Source organism: Aulostomus chinensis, chromosome 19, assembly GCF_037954235.1.
Source record: "Aulostomus chinensis isolate RoL2024-O1b breed Wild chromosome 19, RoL_Achi_v1.0, whole genome shotgun sequence".
Taxonomy (NCBI): Eukaryota; Metazoa; Chordata; class Actinopteri; order Syngnathiformes; family Aulostomidae; genus Aulostomus; species Aulostomus chinensis.
Genome location: NC_141338.1, coordinates 19,059,924 through 19,080,616, shown reverse-complemented (window position 1 = coordinate 19,080,616; position 20,693 = coordinate 19,059,924). Strand labels below are relative to the sequence as shown.

General features: G+C 45.1%; 1 protein-coding gene across 2 annotated transcripts in view; it reads left to right on the top strand.

Moving 5' to 3' along the window:
* Nucleotides 1-20,693, top strand: part of cacna1bb (calcium channel, voltage-dependent, N type, alpha 1B subunit, b) — a 180,405-nt gene that overhangs the window by 143,491 nt on the left and 16,221 nt on the right. The window contains exons 32-46 of one of the 2 annotated variants that reach the window (XM_086186888.1): nucleotides 447-611; nucleotides 1,564-1,674; nucleotides 2,726-2,809; nucleotides 4,538-4,654; nucleotides 5,401-5,466; nucleotides 8,047-8,138; nucleotides 8,244-8,394; nucleotides 9,323-9,450; nucleotides 12,441-12,537; nucleotides 16,631-16,736; nucleotides 16,849-16,956; nucleotides 17,389-17,501; nucleotides 18,399-18,574; nucleotides 20,219-20,348; nucleotides 20,476-20,586. In XM_086186888.1, coding sequence (XP_086043014.1) covers nucleotides 447-611; nucleotides 1,564-1,674; nucleotides 2,726-2,809; nucleotides 4,538-4,654; nucleotides 5,401-5,466; nucleotides 8,047-8,138; nucleotides 8,244-8,394; nucleotides 9,323-9,450; nucleotides 12,441-12,537; nucleotides 16,631-16,736; nucleotides 16,849-16,956; nucleotides 17,389-17,501; nucleotides 18,399-18,574; nucleotides 20,219-20,348; nucleotides 20,476-20,586 — 1,755 coding nt within the window. Of the gene's footprint in view, nucleotides 1-446; nucleotides 612-1,563; nucleotides 1,675-2,725; nucleotides 2,810-4,537; nucleotides 4,655-5,400; nucleotides 5,467-8,046; nucleotides 8,139-8,243; nucleotides 8,395-9,322; nucleotides 9,451-10,731; nucleotides 10,829-12,440; nucleotides 12,538-16,630; nucleotides 16,737-16,848; nucleotides 16,957-17,388; nucleotides 17,502-18,398; nucleotides 18,575-20,218; nucleotides 20,349-20,475; nucleotides 20,587-20,693 lie in introns of both variants that reach the window. The other variant, XM_086186887.1, reaches the window with a different exon arrangement.

Sequence of the window (20,693 nt, the reverse complement as noted above, 5' to 3'; positions counted from 1 at the left end):
TATTACTTTAGAGGTCCAACTCACTTTTGCATCACTAATTCTCCCCTCATTAATAAGCGATCGCATGCTGATCCACTTCTGAACATCACATTAAGACATGTAATGTCGAACTATCCAACACGAATTACATTTCCCTCAAACAGAACAAAGAAGCCCTTAAAGAGAAACCAGAAGGGTTCGTTTTCTGCACTCTCCTCATCTCCACTTCACAGGGACTTTGTTGAATTCATGCTGGCTGGGGTTTTTTTGTCTTTTTGAGCATTGGCCATTGATCAGAGAGCCTCAATTTGTCGTCTCATCTTTTTGATATTATAAAAACGCTTAGAAATTCCTCTTGAGGAGAGCGAGCTGCCTTTCATGTTTTTAAATTTCATTTCCCTCTGTGATGAAAGGTGCAATATTCCTGCTGTGGAGGGATTCATCTGTTTTGTCTTTCCATCCATCAGAGGGCTTGTATTGACTTTGCCATAAACGCCAAGCCGCTGACCAGATACATGCCGGAGAACAAGCAGTCTTTCCAGTACAAGATGTGGAAGTTTGTGGTTTCCCCGCCATTTGAATACGCCATCATGACTTTAATTGCCCTCAACACTGTTGTGCTGATGATGAAGGTCAGTGATTCCTCCTGCTTCTGAGACAGATCTCCTCTTCTCAGTCCTCCTGACTTGAGTAGGTTTTGAAAAAGGAGTTTGAAGCAAAGATATCAGAAAAAAAACTTAACGCACACTATGGAAGACATTCGGCATTGACTTTTTGTTTTTGTTTTAGATCACCGATGATTATGTTTTTGGCATTGATGCAATAACTATTTAAATAAGAGTCGATTGTTTGTCCAGAATGTGAAGTAAGAATGTAAAGCTGGAAATGGAAAAGGTTTTGATGTCCTCAACTGGAATGCTGCTCCACATGAGGTGCCAACCAGGACGTTGAAATCTCCGTGGGTTCCCACGACCAAAAGCCAGTGGTTTTTTTTGTATCAGATTTCTGGAGGAAATAAGCTCTTGGGAAAACAACAGTTTACAAGTTTCAGCAATGAACTACTTTTATGATAATTGAGGTGTAGATGCGATCGTTAGAGGTACACGTGTTGCGCTGTGAACACACTCTAAGCGGAAGACGCGTGACTTCAGTGGCACCGCAACTGCCTTCGTGCCTCTGTTTTCAGCAGGCTGACGTTTCATGTCAGCGACAACCTCCGGTGTGGTTCAGCTGCTTATTAGCAACCGCCTTCTTAAAGACACAAGGATGCTTCAAAAATTCACAAAATTCTTTGCCACAGATCTCAGTTCAGGCGTAGAACATATTCAAAAATCCCACTGACCTTGAGACGAGGGAACCGGACGTTAGAAAGTACTAACTTCCCAGTTTTGGACTCATTCTTATGTCACTATCAGTATTTTTGTAACTGATCATATTTGTGTGATATTCACATTTTCCTCTGACTGCTTGTATCGCTTGGTATCACTGTGCTCCTCCAGTCAGGGTCTCCGTGTGATGCAGCCCTCATGTCTCCGTGTAGTGTTCCCTTCCACACCTGTATATTCAGGCTTGTTCTCTCCTCAGTTCTATGGAGCTCCTTACCTGTACGAGTCCATGCTGAAATACTTGAACATCGTCTTCACAGCCCTCTTCACGCTGGAGTGCATCCTCAAGATTATTGCCTTTGGTCCACTGGTGAGCTGCAAGACCATATGCTGCTCTGTGCTCCGCAAACTCCAGTCATTTATTCTCTGTTGTCGTTTTTAGGGCCTGACCCTGAAGGTACAGTACTTCAGGCGAAGACCCTATTATGTTTGCCCGTTTTTATTTCTCTTTTCACACATGAGAGAATGTCTCTCTTCGGATACTCAAGTAAAATTTCCAAAATGGTGCTGAGGAACGAGGGAAGATGAACAAAAAAACAAACGACCAGCCAGAATGCATCTTCTTTCTGCACCACATGGAGCCATCTGGTCTGCAGCGAGCCATTTAATCTCAGGCTCTGTTGCATTCATGGGGCTCATTTATTAATTAGCTTTTCTCACACACCGCTTACCTCCACCTGCTAAGCTGTTTGGCCCCGACGGAAGGACTCACACCTGCTGGTCGTAACAATCAGCTGCTGCATGGCTTCACGCTGCAGCCACACAGGCTGGCGGGGGTTGACCAGGGTATGCAAACCGCTGGCAGCATTTATGAGCCGGAGGGAATATAAAGAAGCATGTAGACAGCTGGGCTAAGCCCCAGCTCCCCCTCTGTCCTGAACCAGGATAAGTGGCTGATGACGGATGGACGGGTGAAGAAGTAATTCATAAATATGAATTACTGAAATAGATTAATGAAAAATAAATACACTCAGGCTGTTTCTGTGTTTTTACCGTTTTTAATGCATTTCTATATTTATTTCTGTATTGCTCCATTAATTTATCCACGTCTGTGTTCCTATGTTGGTGATGTGGGTGGTCCTAACATCGGCCTGAAGCAGCATTGCTTGCAGCCTTGAGTGTGGAAATGAGCTTATCCTTCCTGCTTTGGACTGATGTCAGGACAGCCCTCCTTATTCATTAGAAATAAAGGAAGGATTTTTAGAAGTAAATAAAATCAAGAACTACATGAAGAAAGACATCTGTATGAATTAATGTATAAATACAGAAATAGATGCAGTATATGAATATTTGAACAATATTTGGTAAGTGAAAGTTCCTTCCTTTGACTGGACTAATCACTAATCTCGTTTGTATTGTAGAACTACCTGAAAGCCGCCTGGAATGTGTTTGACTTTGTGACGGTGCTGGGAAGCATAACAGACATCCTGGTCACAGAGATCAAGGTATGAACGGCAGTTGTCATGTGTGGTTTCAGCAGCCTCTCAATGGATCCCTTTCACTCTTCATGAGTGTTAAACACCAGCAGCAGCAGCGACACACTCTCTGTCGCAGCTGCAGCAGGATGCAACACGGGACGTTGAGGTGGTCTCGTCAAGAAAACTGCGATGCTGAGAAGAATTTGGGAGAGTGGTTCATACGCTCCAAGTTTAGGTTGTTTCAGCTTCCATTGATGGATTCTTTCAAAGGAAAGTAACAACTTTATTCTGCAGGTTTGCTTGAGCAACACAAGCATACAACATGCAATTGCCTTCATTGAGGATCTGTGTTTTGTACTTCTTCTTCTTCTTCTTCTTCTTCTTTTTTCTATAAGAATTTTAACAGAATGCTTCAGCTTCAAAAATCATGCTTTGCTAGACTGTGTCAGTCCTCAGTCAGGTATTGTAGTCTCATACGCCGGACCAAAAAAAAAGAAGAAGTAGATAAATAATAATGAGAACTTTAATATTCATGCTAATAATAATAAAACAAGTACTGCTGCAGGTAATCAAGGGAAAGATTACTCCTTTTTGTTTCCTGCAGTTAAATGTGACATACAAAATGGAGGACTGAGGCAGGTCACTGTAGCTTTCTGTGTGGCAGTTTTTTCTTTCTCGTCATGTGATCCTTAGTCTCCTCTGTCTCTTTTTCTCTCGCTCTCCCTCTCGGCTTTTGTCTCTTTCGCTCTCTCTCCATCCTCTGCTGTTTCTTTCCTGGTGCCTGTGCCCTCACAAGACGGTAAGTGGCTTTTCTTGTTGGCAGCTGGTTTTGTCAGTCCCTCCTGTCAGTGTCGGGTTTTCTCTAACTAACAATGTGACACGGTATAAATAAATAAATAAAAAATACCAAGTAAACTATAAAAATGTATGCTTACATTAAGAAAAACAACTGTTTCATCTGATGTTGAACTGAACACTTCAGAAAAAGTCAGTATACATATTAAAGGATGATGCAAAAATAGTTTAAATATGTTTGTACTGCATGCACACGGGTTTGAGTAGTAATCCTGCAGTGTAAAAGCAACACACCAACTTTTGGGAAAAGCACTTATTGTCCATTCTCCCCACAGCCAGCCAGGGCGATAGATCCCCTTCTCTCTCCTGTGCTGCATGAGGGAGCTGTGACCCACAGCGACCAGCTGACTGCTAGTTAGCTTCGCACACTGAATGGAAGTGAATGGGAAGTGTTAGCATACCTCTGTCAAAAATAATCAAATAAGATTTTCTCTGGGGTGCAGTGTTTAACGCTGCACCTCAAGAGCCACATTGCAACTTTGATCAACAACAAAAAACTGTTTTTCATATCTAGAAGAGCAACTTCTGCTGCTCATCATTGCCAACTTCATGCAAGACGATGAGGAGGATTGTTTCTTGGCAAATTAAGATCCTGGACCTGATTTATGTGATGAGAGCTGTATGTTAAGGCTTACTATTGACAACTGTTGCTTACGCTAAGCTAACAGTCAGCCGGTCTCTGTGGAGGATGGAGAAAATGTCTATTTCCCAAAATCTCAGTATGTTCCTTTCAGTCACAGAGAGTGAAGATTCAACCATCAACATTTACGCTGCTCGGATTCAGTAAATTCAAGAGTCACTGTCACGTCAATGTTATTAGAGGTGCCTGTAACAGCGACAGATTCTTTTAACCTGCCTATCTATCATCATGTCTCACAGAGTTCCTGTTTTCTCTTCCAGGACAAGATGATTAACCTGAGTTTCTTGAGGCTGTTCAGAGCGGCACGGCTCATCAAACTACTGCGGCAGGGCTACACCATCCGAATTTTGCTGTGGACCTTCGTTCAGTCCTTTAAGGTCCATAAACACATACACACACACACACAAACCTAAAACATTTCCAGATGCATGTTTATATACAGTAGGCTGCAGACTGGGGGAGGGAAATCTTGTCAAGATAGAGAGAAGTGAGTGGGAATGGGTTTTGTAGATAGAGAAGGATTGGATGTGACCTCACTGTCAAGATTTCAGTTCAGTGTCACATAAAAGTGGGATAGAAAGCCTGCAGAGGCACACTGTGACTTGCTCTGTTAGTATAAAGAGGAACTAAACAGCTTTCAACAGACGGTAGTTGGGATTTTCACACAGCGCTGGTTTTCCCTCTAAATCCTTGGGGACAAGTTGAGTTAAATGCGAAGCACCGGGCTGCAGCCGAGGGAATTTATAGCAGGTTTAATGTCAGTGGTGAGAGCTTTTAAGCCCAATGAAAATGGACAGTAGCTACAGAGTGTTAAAAGGTGGCTATTTAATTACAACAATAGTCGGCCTCCTCCTGGCTGTGATATAAATAGCTGGTTAAAAGAATTGACCCTGCAGTTCAAGCTGACGCTCGGCTTCTTAAACAAGACAAGTCTCACAAGAGTGGTGGTGTGTGAGTGTGTGTGTGTGTGTGTGTATGAGAGAGAGAGAGAGAGCAGTGAACGGGGGAGTGATCAAAAGAGGCAAAGCGCTCAAGGGTATTTATGTGTGTACTGCACACTGCATTTGCATGTGTGTACGAGACAGAGGTACACACTATTTGCAAGTGTCTTATTTGTTTTCAGGCCCTGCCATATGTTTGCCTGCTCATCGCCATGCTGTTCTTCATCTACGCCATCATTGGAATGCAGGTGAGCTGTCATATGAGCAGGTCATCCACAGCAAGTCCCAATGTGATGTTTTGATTGTAGCTGTAGTTTTCATTCTCATTAAGCCTTAAAGTCTCTTCACAACGATGATCCATTACTGCAACTTCCTGTTGATGAGTGTTTTCACCAGACTAATGCCATGCAGCGCTCGTGCTACACGCTTCCAGCAGACTTGTGCTGGTTGTAACTGGGATTTGTAGGCAGGTACTGGATATTTATATTTGAGCGAATAACAATATATGATGAGGAATATATACAACATTCATTGCATTTGTCCGTGCTGCGGCGCCTGAGCGCACTCGGTCACTAAATGGGGACATGTAGAGACATACTTGGTCATCGTGGTGCGGGGACATGCACAGACATCTGAGCAGTTGGCAAATTTTGGGACGATTGGCCAATGTGGGGCTTTTGTGTGCTGCCTGTGTTTACTAGCATGCCTGACCTCTCACCATGACAACGGGATGCCTCCCTGGTCTTCAGCTGCTTATGAGCAGGTGGTCAGCACCGAAGCTTCCCACTGAGAGCAGATTCACATCGGTGAATCATGCCGAGGTTGGCTGATGACTCAGACGCCTCTGAAATGGTTAAACAGACGAGATGTCGTGGGAGACGTGAAGTTCTGCTCGTGGTCGCGGCGAGAATGCACGTACAGCTAATATATTAACCGCTGTAGCGACATCTTAGCTGCTGCTGGGGAAGGCTGCGCTGACCGCCAGCTCACAGACAGCCAGCGACCAGCCAGCTATCCTTTAGCACTGATTACAGCGCCAGTGGTTCCATGGTCATCAGTAACAGCCCCACACCCACAAATCATTTTAAAAATCTCCCGCCTGTTCAGATGACTCAGTTGACTCCTAACAACAACTTTGTGTCCGTAAATCATCCTGAAACTTCCTGCTAGGCCCACTAGCAGGAACAGCTAGCATGCCTCGCCACTCGGGCTATCGACCCCTCACATGTCTGAAGGCTTCCTTTTCCTCCCCTATTCTACAACCTTCACATATTCATACCGGGTTAAACTAACTGCCTTAATATGGGAAATGTGTTTTACAAAGAAATTTTAAGCAGCATTTTCTCTAATTGAAAAAGGAACATTTTGCCGTTCTGAAGTGTTTGCGGATCTGTTACATGCTGCTGGCTGTTAGCAGATATGTCACCTCCTTCATCTACGACAAACACCTGCTTGAACATTTGGATGAAAAACACTTTCTTGCTCCGACTGTTGATATAAACAATCCTCAGGATATCTTGTAGTATCCTGATAGGAACTTGTACCAAGAGTCTAACAGAAGTTTTTTCCAGACTGTGAGGTCGGAAGTCTTTAAACTTTGATGAAAAACAAAGTTTTCAGCACATAAATATGGCTTTCTTTTATCTTTAGTTTAGTGTTTGAGTGTGACTGCAAGTGCACTGAGATGCTCACTGGGACTGTGCTGCTGCTGCTGTGACTGATTTGTTTGTATTCCCTGTTAAATATCTGGATCTAAAATACCATAAAGATGAACTGAGTCATTTTTAATGATAAGAATTAGGACGAAAAGGAATATATTCACCTCCCACTGACTCAGCATGCTACTGTTGCTGTATTCTTCTCATATGTGAGATCGTCATCAGGCTTTTGCTCCACCAATCACCAGTGGCTACACCGGGGTCAGGGCTGTCAGAAGTCTCCTGTGCCCCCAGCTGCTGGTGTTTATAGGCCAGAAGGGTGGATGTGCCGAGGGGCACATAAATACTTCAAGAGGGACCTCTGGGTTGTGTTCCTGCACTTACAGGGGGCTGGTCGGTTCTCAGTAGTCAGTCCTCCCTCCCTTGCTAAGTAGAGTTAGCCACATGGGAATGCAACATGCAACACGTCTCTTGTTGTGCAATTGGTCCAGTTTTTATTTTAGTTCTGGTTTTAGGCTCAGTCTAGCGGGGCGCTCTAGATAATCCTGACCAGGGTTCCCAACTGGCTGTTCACCAACTGCTCCTCATCATTCTCCAGAAGCCCTCACATAATTTATGCTGCACCCTAAAATTTCTTCATGAAAAAAAGAGAAAACATCAAACCCTGTTTAACCCAGATTTATTCAAAGAGGGAGATTCTGGACCTACGCTGGTTCTAAGGGGTCATGGACTTTTGTTGTGATTTGGTGTCGTATAAATAAAATAAACTTGACCTGTTCCATGAGAGCAGGAGCAACTTTGGGAGTGAAGCAAGTATTCCAGCTCAGATTTTCTTTGTTAACAATCGTAGAGTCCTGTACAAAAAAAGTAATGGGATTCATGCACTTTGCAATGCTGTGTGACATTTATCGGCATTCTAACACACACACACACACACGCACACACACACACACACACACACACACACACACACACACACACGCACGCGCGTAGGAATGTACGCACTGCTCTGGCGGTCAGATCTCGCTGCTTCATGTCTGTTCAGTTTACCTGTTGTCTTGCGGCCATTTCTGTTTTGTATCAGCGCTCCTTCTCTTGTGCTGGGATCTTCTCCTGGCTGCAGCTGAGACGTGACACATTCACACTGTTCTCCTGCTGCTGTTGCTTCAGGTGTTTGGGAACATCAAGCTGGACGACGAGTACGCCATTAACCGACACAACAACTTTCAGACCTTCTTCCAGGCCTTGACTCTTCTCTTCAGGTAACTTCATTTTTCTGCCACAAACACACACACACACAACATTGTGCAGTGTTAACTAAGATGTGTAATTAATATGTGTGTATATTGCTTCTGTGTTTGTCCCAGGAGTGCAACAGGCGAGGCGTGGCATGAGATCATGCTAGCATGCCTCAGTAACCGCCCGTGTGACGAGCTCTCAGGAACCCTGGGGAATGAGTGTGGAAGCGACTTCGCCTACTTCTACTTTGTCTCCTTCATTTTCCTCTGCTCCTTCCTGGTCAGTGCTGCGTCGTCTCGTGAAACTTTCATTATTCTGGTGGCATGAACCCAGTGGTTAGTAGTGAGAATTTACTGTTAACAGTCAACAGTCCTCCGGCACTGCAGCTCTGGCAGATATTGAAAGTTTCGAGTAAAAATGAACAGCTAGCGAATGAACCGCTAGTTATGTGATACACGTACACGCGCTCGTTAACGTTAACGCTGACATCAAAAAACAAAACAAAAAAGTCTCAGTCACAAGGACTGTTTTCAAGACAAATCAATCCCAAAGTTACGCCATGTTTGCAGAGCAGAGGCAGCAAAGAGAAATTCCTGCAGTCTAAATAAACCACAGAGCTGGAGAGTGACGTGTGTCGACTCGACTGCTGCTCCGTAGAGTTTCACAGTACTCAACCCGATATCAGTGCCGATGTATTCAACCAAACTCTTCAACTCTACTCCATTTTTTAAAAAAATTGTACATGACAACTTACACCAGGTGCTGCACCTTCTGACTGCAACGGTAAATAGCGCACAGACACCATGTACCAGGACGTTGCACATTTCTCAAGCGATGCCATAATATCAACATTACACTTAAGCATTACACCATTAAATTGCTCACTTCTCTGAATTATGACCAAAAACCAAAATTATCACATAGCGTCCTTAACCACTCTGTCAGCCCTCAGCTATTGCAAAATATGAGTGAGTGAGTGAGTGAGTGAGTGAGTGAGTGAGTGAGTGAGTGAGTGAGTGAGTGAGTGAGTGAGTGAGTGAGTGAAGGAATGGGCAGTCAGCAGGTTCAGTGGCCTGGAACTCTAGATAAACCTCTACATATTTAATTTCTGCTCCCATATGATAACTTTGGGACACGGAATAAAAACTTAGGCATTGTTTTTCATCATTCTGGCTTATTAACAAGTATTGTGTTATTGGATATTTAGATGCTGAACCTATTCGTCGCTGTCATCATGGACAACTTTGAGTACCTGACCAGGGATGCCTCCATCCTGGGGCCTCATCACCTGGATGAGTTCATCCGTGTGTGGGCGGAGTATGACCCCGCTGCCTGGTAGGTGCTTCTGCTGGTCTCTGGAGGGGCTTTTGGCTTCAGAGTTCCAGCTGGATGACTCTGTGACATGGAGCTGGAGAAATCCTCTCTCAGCAGCGGCAGCAGGAGCAGGTGAACAGCATTAAGCTTGATTCCGGAGTGTCGGCTCAGTCTGATGACGAGTCCCCCTTGACGGCCAGACTGATGCATGTAAATCCCGCGTTCTGCTTGGCGTCCATCCATCCCTCCTCACTGCTAGAGCAGGGGGCTCGAAAGCTCCTCACTCTGTCACGGTGGTGTGAAAAGGAGCTATTTCTATCTTGCCACTGGGGGGCGGGGGGGGGGTTATGTCAGCACCCCTTCAGCCTCTTATTGTTTAACTTAATTTAAGGACAATGCAGTATTCAGTGAGACAGTCTGAGGCGTAATCTGTCTCAGATTATATAAGGCTCATTACATATAAACCAGGATTCACAGGAGTCTGGTTGGTGAGTCAGGACTCTGGGACACTTGTGATCCGGGGGAGGAATTATTATTTATTCCATCGAATATAAATGAGTTGCTTTCAGATGTGCTCACAGTAACATTTTACAGACTGAGCCTTATAGAGTTCTTGTTTTTTTTTCCAATTTTAGATTGCTTTGAATTTGATTTTATGTCCCTTAACACATTTAAACCCGTTTTCTGCGTCAGGCCTTTTAAAACCGACAGTGAACTTGGAACGTCCTTCTTTTCCCCGGGAAGTTTGAAGGGAGGATTTCCTCTCAGTAATATTTCAATACTTGTTTAGTTCCAACTGCAGTCCTTACATTGTGCAAAGGAACGTGAGCTGTGTGGACGTCACGTGACGTCAGACTAATGGGAGTAAAGTGAGGGCTTGGTTGATTAAAAGAGAAACTTTCATTCAAATTTTGAATGTTGTGCAGTGGACGATACCGTGAGGTGCACTGCCATTTCTGCTGAAAGAGCTGGTTTAGCTATAAATTATTTTTCTTAGCCTTAATCCTGACAACAAGGCAGACAAAGCAGTATTTCAACGTTTTCAAGGAATGTTCTAGAACGAAGAAAATATAAGCAGCTGTTGATGTCTTGTTTTCACGTTCTTGGCATTAAAATTGCAAATCATCAAAGTGGGGAGAACAACTTCCCAACTCGGAAACTGAGGTTTCTCGACCTCACATGAATGCAGCATTAACCTTTTGAGTGTTTATCAAAATGTGAATTCCTTTTAACAGGTAAGCTGATTGTAGATGATGCAATGGTTTAACTTCTAACCTCTTGATCATGTTCTGTCTTTTTCAGCGGGAGGATATGCTATCAGGATATGTACAAATTGTTGCGTTTTATCTCGCCTCCCCTTGGCCTGGGGAAGAAGTGCCCCAACAGGGTTGCTTATAAGGTTTGCACTCCCACATAGTCCTTTTGTTCTCAGAGGGACTCTGATGGTTTCGGACTGTGAATGTTTCTGTTCCTGTTTCCTGCGTTGCCAGAGAATGACCCAACCACACAAATGCATACAAAGGTGCATCGATGCTCTACTAACCGGCTGGCAGCAAACCACGACGAGCACACGAAACAATGCCACAAGTCAGGCTCAGACAAAAGACGTTAGATGTGACGGCGAGGTTTTCCTGCTCCTAAACGCAGGAGTGAAACAAGAGTGGGTAGTGAGGAGAGAGCATTGTGTGCTTTGTTTCCACCGTGGTTACTGCTAATGTCTCTGAGCATGCAGAGAGAGAGCATCTTAAAGAAACACTCCACCAAAAAGCTGTCTTTTGATGCCAGTTTGTGGCTGTTCTCTTGCAAAAGGTCGTTTGGTTTGGATGATTGATTCTGTGTCGGGGGGGGGGGGCATCAAAAAGTCAACAAGTTTGCAACCATTTAGCAACCATTACAGCCACAATGTCAGTCAAGGTTTCCTGCTGAGTGTATAAAAGTAAAATAGAATTAAAATCAGACGCCTGCATTCAGTCGTTAGAGGCTGCCAGGTCGTGGGTTCGATCCCTGGACCAGCGGGATCCACCTGGCTACCTCAATGGAGCCGCTCTCAGGCCAGGCAGCTGCCAATGTGGGTAAGGGCTGAAAAAAAGAGACAGATTTTAAAATCGTGGAATATTCAGAGCTTAAAGTTTCAAAAGCATTTTGCGGCACACGTGTAAGTCAAAATGTCGTTCCTGTAGATTCCAGTGAGTGTGACAGTCAGGGAGGTGATGTTGGCGTGCGCTCACTGTATTTAGCTGGACTTGTAACATGTAGAGAAATATGAATGCAATATTCTATTAGTAACTCATTGAAACCCCATTCATGAATAAATTCTTATCACGAATAATAATGAGGATTATTAAAGTCTATGTTAACGTATTTGGCGTGTATTTTATCACATCATGTGACCAGCAGCAATAAGTGGGACCACTCGGCCAAAATCTCTGCGTATCTCCCGGCTCTTCCAAAACACAGTCACCATAAACGAGTGCTTTGTTAATCCTTTTTTTTTTAAAGTCGATGCATTCAGAGTGCCTATATCTCGACGCTACCTGAGTGACTGACGAACACTCTCTGGCCTGCCGTTGCCTCGCAGAGCCCCCAGATGCTGACAGGGTGTCATTAAAATTCAGCGTGAGCCAAAGTCAAGCCGCTGCACTTCCCAGAGCCACCTGTGACTCTTTCAAGCTCGTCAGTGGAGTTTTTCTTTAACACAAACTGCACTCTCATTTCTAAATGCATACCTCCCACCAGGATCCCTCCATCCATCTCCGTTCAGGGAATCCTTCGGAGAGTCTTCCCCACCTGCCTCCTCTGGGAATCCTAGGATCCAACTGGGATTCCACATCATGATATCCTGGAAATCTTATTAACAAGGATTTCTGTCTTCTCCTCTCTTTCCCCTCCCCATTTTCACCACTTCCTGTTACGATGTCACCCCCCCCCCCCCTTCCTATCCCTGCACCATCTCACCTGGGAAATCTCCACCCCTTCCTCCATGGGCTCCCACTGTCCCTCCCCCTGGGAAGCGGCCGTATGACTTACTGCAATATGTACCAGATGCTTCGCGACATGTCCCCCCCACTAGGTTTGGGAAAGAAATGTCCGCACCGGGTGGCATATAAGGTAGAATTCCTCCTTTGTCCTCTTTCCCCTCCCTCCTGCAGTCACTGCTGGCTCGCTTCCTCCACCTGTCAGGCATTGCCCGGCTTCTGTCAGTTTGTTGTGTTGCTTTGTCCTGCTCTGTGAGGGTCTGGCCTTCTCTGGAGCCTTGTGGGGCTGAGGAGGACTGTGATGTTCACTCTCCGTCATCACAGGGAGAAAGACGACTTGTCAGACACCGAAATGATGCGCTCTCAAGGTCGTAGGTGTCCAGTATCGTATCAGGGAGTCAGAGACGGTTGGTGATGCAGTGGGGTGGTTTTACCCCCAACATATTTCTAGGGAGGAAAGTGGGGCGTCGAGCAGTATTAGAGCCAGATATTTGCCAGGAGTGTGTGGGTGATGACTTTGTGATGACTTCATCGGTGTGGCCCACATCGCATACTTCCATACTACATACTTAGGATTTTGAGTATACTCAACTCAAAATAGAAAAGACAGTATGGATAGTATGCAAAAATTGAGTATGCATAAGTACCCGGATGATGTACTCAAATTGTACGCGACTGTGGACGCTCATTTCGTCGATAAAAATGGCGGTGGACAGCTGTGGTAGGGGCTGTTCGACATTGACTTGTACAGAGTCATCTTTACACAAATAACGGGGACAAGTTTGAAATTCTGTGTGGACACGGGTTTGTAAAAATAAAATGACTTGTCACCAAAATGTTTCGCTAAATAGATCACACGAATAAACTCTACATACCGTTGACCTTCAGCCAACAGAAGGAGGACATTGTGTTGCCGGCGCCGGTTGAGCCGCAACAATGTGCGATGACCGTTCATTTTGCTTTTTTTTTACTGCTTCAAAAATCCACAAACAAGCGCAGGCAAAAGGTGGCGGCAATTAGCTGACGCTGATGCGGCGCTAGCCGGTCACAAATCGGCGTAGAAGAAGACGACTTTGTGTCGCCATTTGCAGTGAGAGCACCGCGCGGCAGCATGACATTGAGTACATCGTATGCTTAGTGTACTCAGTTAGAAAATTTGAAGTATGCAGTATGGAAGTATGTGATTTGGGACACGCTGCATGAGTGGGTGCCACTGTGGGACTTTGTCTTGTTCCTGAGGATTCGTGTATCAGTCAACCCAGGTCGTATTTTCCGTCATCTTTTATTTCTTTGTTTGATCGTTCTTGTTTTGCAACAAACGCCAAGAGTTCCGACATTTGCACAGACATCCAGCAAAGAAGAGCAGAGCGGATTTAGATTTGGGGTTTTAGACCCAAACTCTTCTCCAACTCTGATTGTGGGCATTTTTGGGATCAAGACAAAATGCTTCTTGTTGGAATATTGGCCCCAAAAAATTAACTTGACTTTTTTTTGTTGTTTTTTTTTTACAATGCTACTAGTAAGGGTTGTATCGTGTACGTTTCTCCACCTTTCCGTCGTCAGGCCATCTCAGCAGGGACATCATCGGTCCTCCTTTCATGGCCACAGTAGCATTGACATTGAGGCCATGTTAGTTTTGTTCTAGCGGTAGCGTAACTGTAGATTTCTCTGGATCAGTCGTGCTCTGTGGTTGAAGCTCGGTGGCATGCGGGGAATGATGAAGGCACAAATGGGGCGTCTGGATACCAAAACCAGTGATAAAACTGGAAGAATTTGAAGAGCGCACGCCTCCAAGTAACTGGCCCTGAAGTCAGCTTTATAGTTTCTACCTTTTCCTGCTGACAGGCAGGCAAAGAGCAGAGATCACATAAGGAAGGTTAGAGTTATGGCTGGATATTGAACTTAGATATGTCAGGAGAAACCAACTCCCAATGAAAGATGATGACGTCTGGATGTGAGCTAAGACTGCTGTGAAATTACGTTGGAGGTGTTTTGCCCTCTAGTGGCCAGTATTTGATTGCACAATATAGGATACTTTGTTTGTCTATGTGGATATACTGCATATTTTTGCAGCACACTTGTGTCCCATGGACCCTCTGCATGCATGCTGCCGAGTCCTCAGGTAGTCCCTGCACCAGCTGCTGACGTACCTCCTAGCATACTAGATTCAGTGTGAGTGGTTCCAGTGCTTGCACAGCTGTCTGGATGAATTATGTTGAAAAGTGGCCGTGCCCGTGTTAAAAATGTCTGAGTGTGACGTGGTCACATCTCCAAATAGAACTCTTGTTCTTGTGACTCGGCTGTGAAAGACACAGACAGCAGTCGTGTACTTGATAGTATGGCTGGCGTTTTCTACCCTGTCCTTATTTTCCCGCTTCTATATTCTGTCTTTAGGCTGAGTTTCTCTCTCTGTCTCTCTCTTTCTCATGATCTTTCGTTCCCCCTTCTACAGGGATTTTTTGTTTTTACTCTCCCTTCTGTAACTTCTGTGTATACTTATGTGCGTCTGAAAGGCTTCATCTGCACGCCCCTGCTTTATGTCCCCATTTATTGTTGCTCATGTCCTCAGAGACAAAAAACAAAAACAAAAACAAGATGCGAGACTTTCCAAGCAGAGATGCTTTCCAGTCACAGCCCTCCTGCAGCACTCCTGCTCCCTGCCTCCCTTTCCTCCATCTCTCCGTCGGTGTCATCACGCTCCCTGTGATTCCACCTCCATTTCCCTCATCTCTGTTCTTATTTGTCTTGGCTTGAAGAAAACAGGAGCCATCAGCAATCGCATTCTTTGCTTTTCCTCGAATGTTTGGTAGAGGATGTTGGAGGTTCTGTTTCCAAAATATGGACCCGCCCTCCCAGCCTCACCGTAAATACAGTGTATGAACCTGCATGTGTGCCCGAGGAAAGCTAAGGATTAATGCTGAGCATGTTCTACCGGTGCGAGTAGTGGTTCTTGTACACATCTAGGTTGTATTTCTAGACGGAACAGTACATTGGTACATAGGGATTCAAGTGAAGTGCTCTCTATTATTCAGTCTCTAAACTACAGGAGGACTTCTGGATTTAAGAAAATCAGAATAAATGTAAATTACCTTTGACGAGCAGTCCAAAACAAAAACAAATCATGGTGATATAAAACAGAAAAGGGCAGCACATTGGACATGCGGGAACCAGATAATCTTTTGTTCCTGTTGAGGGGCGGGGCCATAAGTCGTGTGACATCACAGAACCTCTCTGACTGATCTCTAACTGTGATGTCTGACAGATCTCAGTCATTCTGACTCTCATCTCAGACCCAGGACTCACAGACCCCCGTTGACCCCAGACTTAAAACTCTGCACTGCATTTCCTTGTTTGATGTCCACCTAATCATACAGAACACTGATTTCCTACAACTAGAATTAATTAGATATCCTAGAGTAAACTTCTTGTTGACACATTCAAGCAGTTTTTTTAAATTATTTATATTCTTATTATAAATGTTTTGGGTTTTTTTTGGGCAATTGTCTTTCTTTTCCATCTCCATTGCTCAAAAATGAACAACTGGAGTAGCCAGACCAGAAAGAACCATTCAAATGCACACATTTGAGTCTCTGTTTCTTCTTCTTCTTCTTCTTCTTCTTCTTCTTTTTTGTTTTGTCTTTTGTCTCCTAAGGTGTGCGTCCACCAGCGACCCCTCCCTCATTTAAGTCACTGTTCTCCGAGTGAAGGCTGTGCTGCAGCAGCAGTGAGAGCAGGGCATGTTGAGAGAGCTCTAAGTGCTCAGCATCACAAGCTAATCATATTTTAGCTTTTAGCAGATGTGAGCTACGCCTCCAGTAGATTTACAGTGGTCTCACAGAAAGAGCAGCATCCATAAACAGAACAGAGCTGCCCGCATGCACCTGTTGACTGCTGGCAGCTCCGGTCTTAGAGTCTCCCTCCAACACAAACAACACATAATCCACAATATTCCAGCTTGATAAATCCATCCGTTATGAAGCAAGAATAGCAAACATTCTCGCATTCAAGCTTTTCAAATGTGCTGTTTTTCTCTGTAATTTATTTGTTTTGCACCAAATAATTTGAAAATATCGAATTGTATTTCGTCAAAAAATTAGAGAATCGATATTCAATCAACCCTCAAATTTGCACGACATGTATTTTTATAAACATAGTACAGACCGTCGCTCCCGCCCTCTCTGAACTGTCTGGTTCCTGGTTCACGGCCCCTCCTCTTTTCCTTTCAGCGACTGGTGAAGATGAACATGCCCATCGCAGACGACAATACCGTTCATTTCACCTCCACACTCATGGCCCTGATTCGCACAGCCCTGGAAATCAAACTGGCTTCTGGTGAGAGACTAAATTCCTGAAATCCTTGCTGTCTGAATGAGCCTCATTATTTCAAAGATGATGATTTCTCTGGAGCTGATTTGTCATGAACTCTGGGTGGGCCCATCCCCAGGGGTCCTGGCGCAGCATTTGTGTGATGTTGACCTGAAGAGAGAGATAAACAGAGTATGGCCCAACTTGTCGCAGAAGACGGTCGACCTGCTGGTGACGCCACATAAATGTAAGCCCCCGTTCAGCAGAGAGTTCCTTCTCGATTGCCCTTTTTAACAGTTGAAAAATCTGCTTTGTGGTCGGACCCCCTTCCACCTCACTTAACCTGCCCCAAGAATTTTCCACATCCGTTTGTCATGAACTGAATCTCATCTTAGATTTTGTTGTCATTGAGCTCATAAAAGTCAAATCTTTTCCTCTCATGTTTTTCTGACACCCAACCATTTGAAAAGAGGCAACTACTTGATTCAAAATTATCATTAAATTAAATTATTACCAATACATTTTAACAAGAAGTAAGGTTTCATTGGCATTGTCGTCCTTTTCCCGTCTCTCAACCAGTCAGTGCAGCTTAATTAATGCCAACACTCACTTGTTGTTGCACATATGGCGCCATCTAGTGCCGTCAGAGAGAAACTGGCTCTTGTCCTCTGTGCTGCAGACAACGAGCTGACTGTGGGGAAAGTCTACGCGGCTCTAATGATCTTTGACTACTATAAGCAGAATCGAGCCAAGAGACTCCAGCAGCAGCAGCACCCTTCAGGAGGACCTCAGGTAGGCTTTCCTCCAGACACAATCAGAGGCTACAGAGCAACAGAAGAGCAGCCGCCAAGATTTGAACGAGCATCTTTTGTCCTTCTTGTGTGAGAGCGGCAAAGTCCTGGAATTTGCTACCAGATCACCTGAGATCTGTTGCAAACGTCAAGTCCATCTAAGACACTTCCCAAATCCTGGTGCATTCAGCAGCAAATGTGTGTGTGTGGATGAATCTTAGTATGCGTGTGTGTGTGCACTAGAGTGCTTGTTTACGCCACCCTCTCAGTGATGCTTCTGACTGTAGGGTTTATGTGTTCAGGGTAATTTACGTTGGATTATTATAATTATTTATCATCCCATTGATGCCACGTCATCATTTGCAACATCGTGCAGCTGATCTCAGCCTGTCAGTCTGTCCCTATCAAATAAATGAGAGTTCATTGGGGCTCTGGGCAGGAAAATTTCCTCTACCTGGAGCGCGTGACTGCAACAATTGGATTTCATATCAAATCCAGATTGCTAAACGTGTAAAATGACTCCATTAGTGATTATACTGTAGAAGACAGGGACACACGTCTTATTTTAGAATCTTCTGATTGATTGTTCTCTTTTAGCGTCTGATTTTAGCTAAATTACGAGACCGAAATAAAAAAAAGGAATGCTCTTGTAGCCCTAAATTAGGACCGGTTTCTCGAGTAGCAGGGTTATTGTAGTTGCTGAAATCCTGAAGATATTTTGAATTATCTCACTTTGGTGGATTTTCTTGATGCTCTCAAATTGCTAGATGGATTTCCTTCATGAGCACAAAAGGAGGCTGAATACTGGATTCATCTTGTACATGTGCACTTACTTGCCATTTTACTACAAAGGGGGTGGTTCTAAAATTCTACCTATTGTGGGTCATTTGTCTTGCAGAGTAAACTGGGGGCATTGTTCCGTCCCGTGCTTCCCCTCACTCACATACAGGAGGTAGAGACCCTGGTAACCAGCCCCAAGCAGCCCCTGCCATCACATCCTGAGCCTGACGCTAAGCCAGGGGCTCCACACACCACCTCTGGAACCTCCACCACCTCAGTTAACAGGGACACAATGTGAGTGACTGTCTCTCCTGGTCTGTACAGTACAAACCTAATACTTTGACAAAATAACTGGAGATGTTGGTGAACTCAAACTGCAATATTACTACGCTAATCACGACGGCACGAGCGCACTGGTTAGGATGTTGAGTTGGAGTCACGCAGGTTTCCAGCCTGTTGCAGAAGATGGGAAGTGACTCTTCTGTCCTACATTCAGTGGGGACTTTCTTCCACCACTGTGGGGCCTGAAAAGAAAAGAGCCTTGACACAGATGAGTGCTTACAAGGTCCTCAGAGAGACGGAGCAGCCAATCATCCAGAGACAGCCGAGCACAATGTTCTTGTCTGAGTGGAGGCTGTGTGAACGTGGCCTGGACAACAGTAGGCAGTTCTTTTGCTTGCACTAGAAGCTCGGGGCAGAAGCTTGAACTGGGTGCAGGCTGCAGCCACGGTCCAGTGGTGGTAGGAAACCCCGAGAGGCTGCAGCAGACAGATTCATAAAGCTCCCTCTGATATCATAGAGCCTTGCATACACATAACCTCAGCCTGAATTCTACTCATAATCTACTCTAAAGGCTCCATTATTTGTGCACAGACGCGCTGTTTGGACCAGACGTTATGAGACAAAGAAGCATCATTTCACCGAATGTGTAACTTTAAACAAACCTAGAACATGAATTAAATGCTTTCTTTGGGTCTGATTCTCCACAGCTGAATGAGAACAGCGCCTGGAGTCCTGAAGTGGCTCAAGAGTCGGAGTCAGAAAGTCACAGTTACTCTGAAGGCTTGGGCCAGGAGTCGTTCTCCTACAAGCCATCCTTGCACAGCCAGCGCACTCAGCTGCGGCTATTTAGAGCACCTACAACAGTTAGAAAACAACAATAGTCATAGCAGGTTGAATAGAATATGGGGCGGCGTGGCTCAGAGGTAAGAGTGTCCGTCCGGTAACCGAAGGGTCGCTGGTTCCATCCTCACGTCCCCCGGTGACCATGTCCAAGTGTCCATGAGCGAGATGCTGAGCCCCTAATTGCTCCTGATGGCCCTGTGATGGACTGGTGACCCGTCCAGGGTGAAGCCCACCTCTCACCCAATGTCAGCTGGGATAGGCTCCACCCCCCCCCCCTTAATGGATAAGCAGGATAGAAAATGGATGGATGGATGAATAAAATATTTGCAACACTCAATAGATGACAGTGGTGTTTGTGACAGGAAGGTTTTATACGGGTGTGGGATGATAATGATAATCTGAAGTAAAGCTGTTTTAGATTTTGTGTTGCCTGACTTCGTTTCCACTCGCCCGTATCAGGCTGGATTTGCTCTGTGGAAGAACAAATGCACACTTGGTCTGAGGTGTGTTCCTCACGTTCCTCCCTCATGAAGAACAGTTAGTGTGTGGGGGAAGGTTTGAGCATCGTTTTTGTGTGTAGACACATGTGGTCCATGTGGTCAGACAGCAAATATACAGAGGTAAAGAACGAGGGGGAGTTGCAGCGGCCCAGGTAGGAGATGATGAAAACCTGGACGGGCATCAGAGGCGCCTTCTCAGGGTTTCATCCAAGTTCTCCTCCCACAGTTCTGGTAGCATCATCACTCTGGTCTTGGCTGTCTCTCCCAGTGGTCATTCCTCAGTTTTTCTGATCCTACTATCTTCCTAAACTAGGCTGCACCAGAGGAGTGCCATCAAACATTCCCAGTCTGGAGATGTTTCTCAGGCAGCACTGAGGCTCAAAGGCAGGAGGAAACTGCAGAGAGGCCTGTCAGAGGACGTGCCATATTCCACCAGACCTCAGGTACACACACAGAAACTCAGTTTGTGTTCTCATTCTCTATGAGGTGGATCTGACCTCTGTGCTTCTGTCACCCCCCCCCCCCCCCCACACACACACACACACACACTTCTTTGTCTTGTTCTTCCAGGAACTGGTTGAGATGAGGCAGGTTGAAAATGCCTCAGACACGGAGGGATATCCTGGCCTGGAAGGTCACTGCAGAGCCGCTTCTCTGCCTCGACTGAATGCTGAGTACTATGTAAGCTCCTCAGTGCTTCTGACGCCTCATTCTAGTCCTCAGTTGCTTCATTTCTGTTGGCAGTGGTTTTCTGTCTTGTGATATCAGTTTTGACAATGCAGACACTG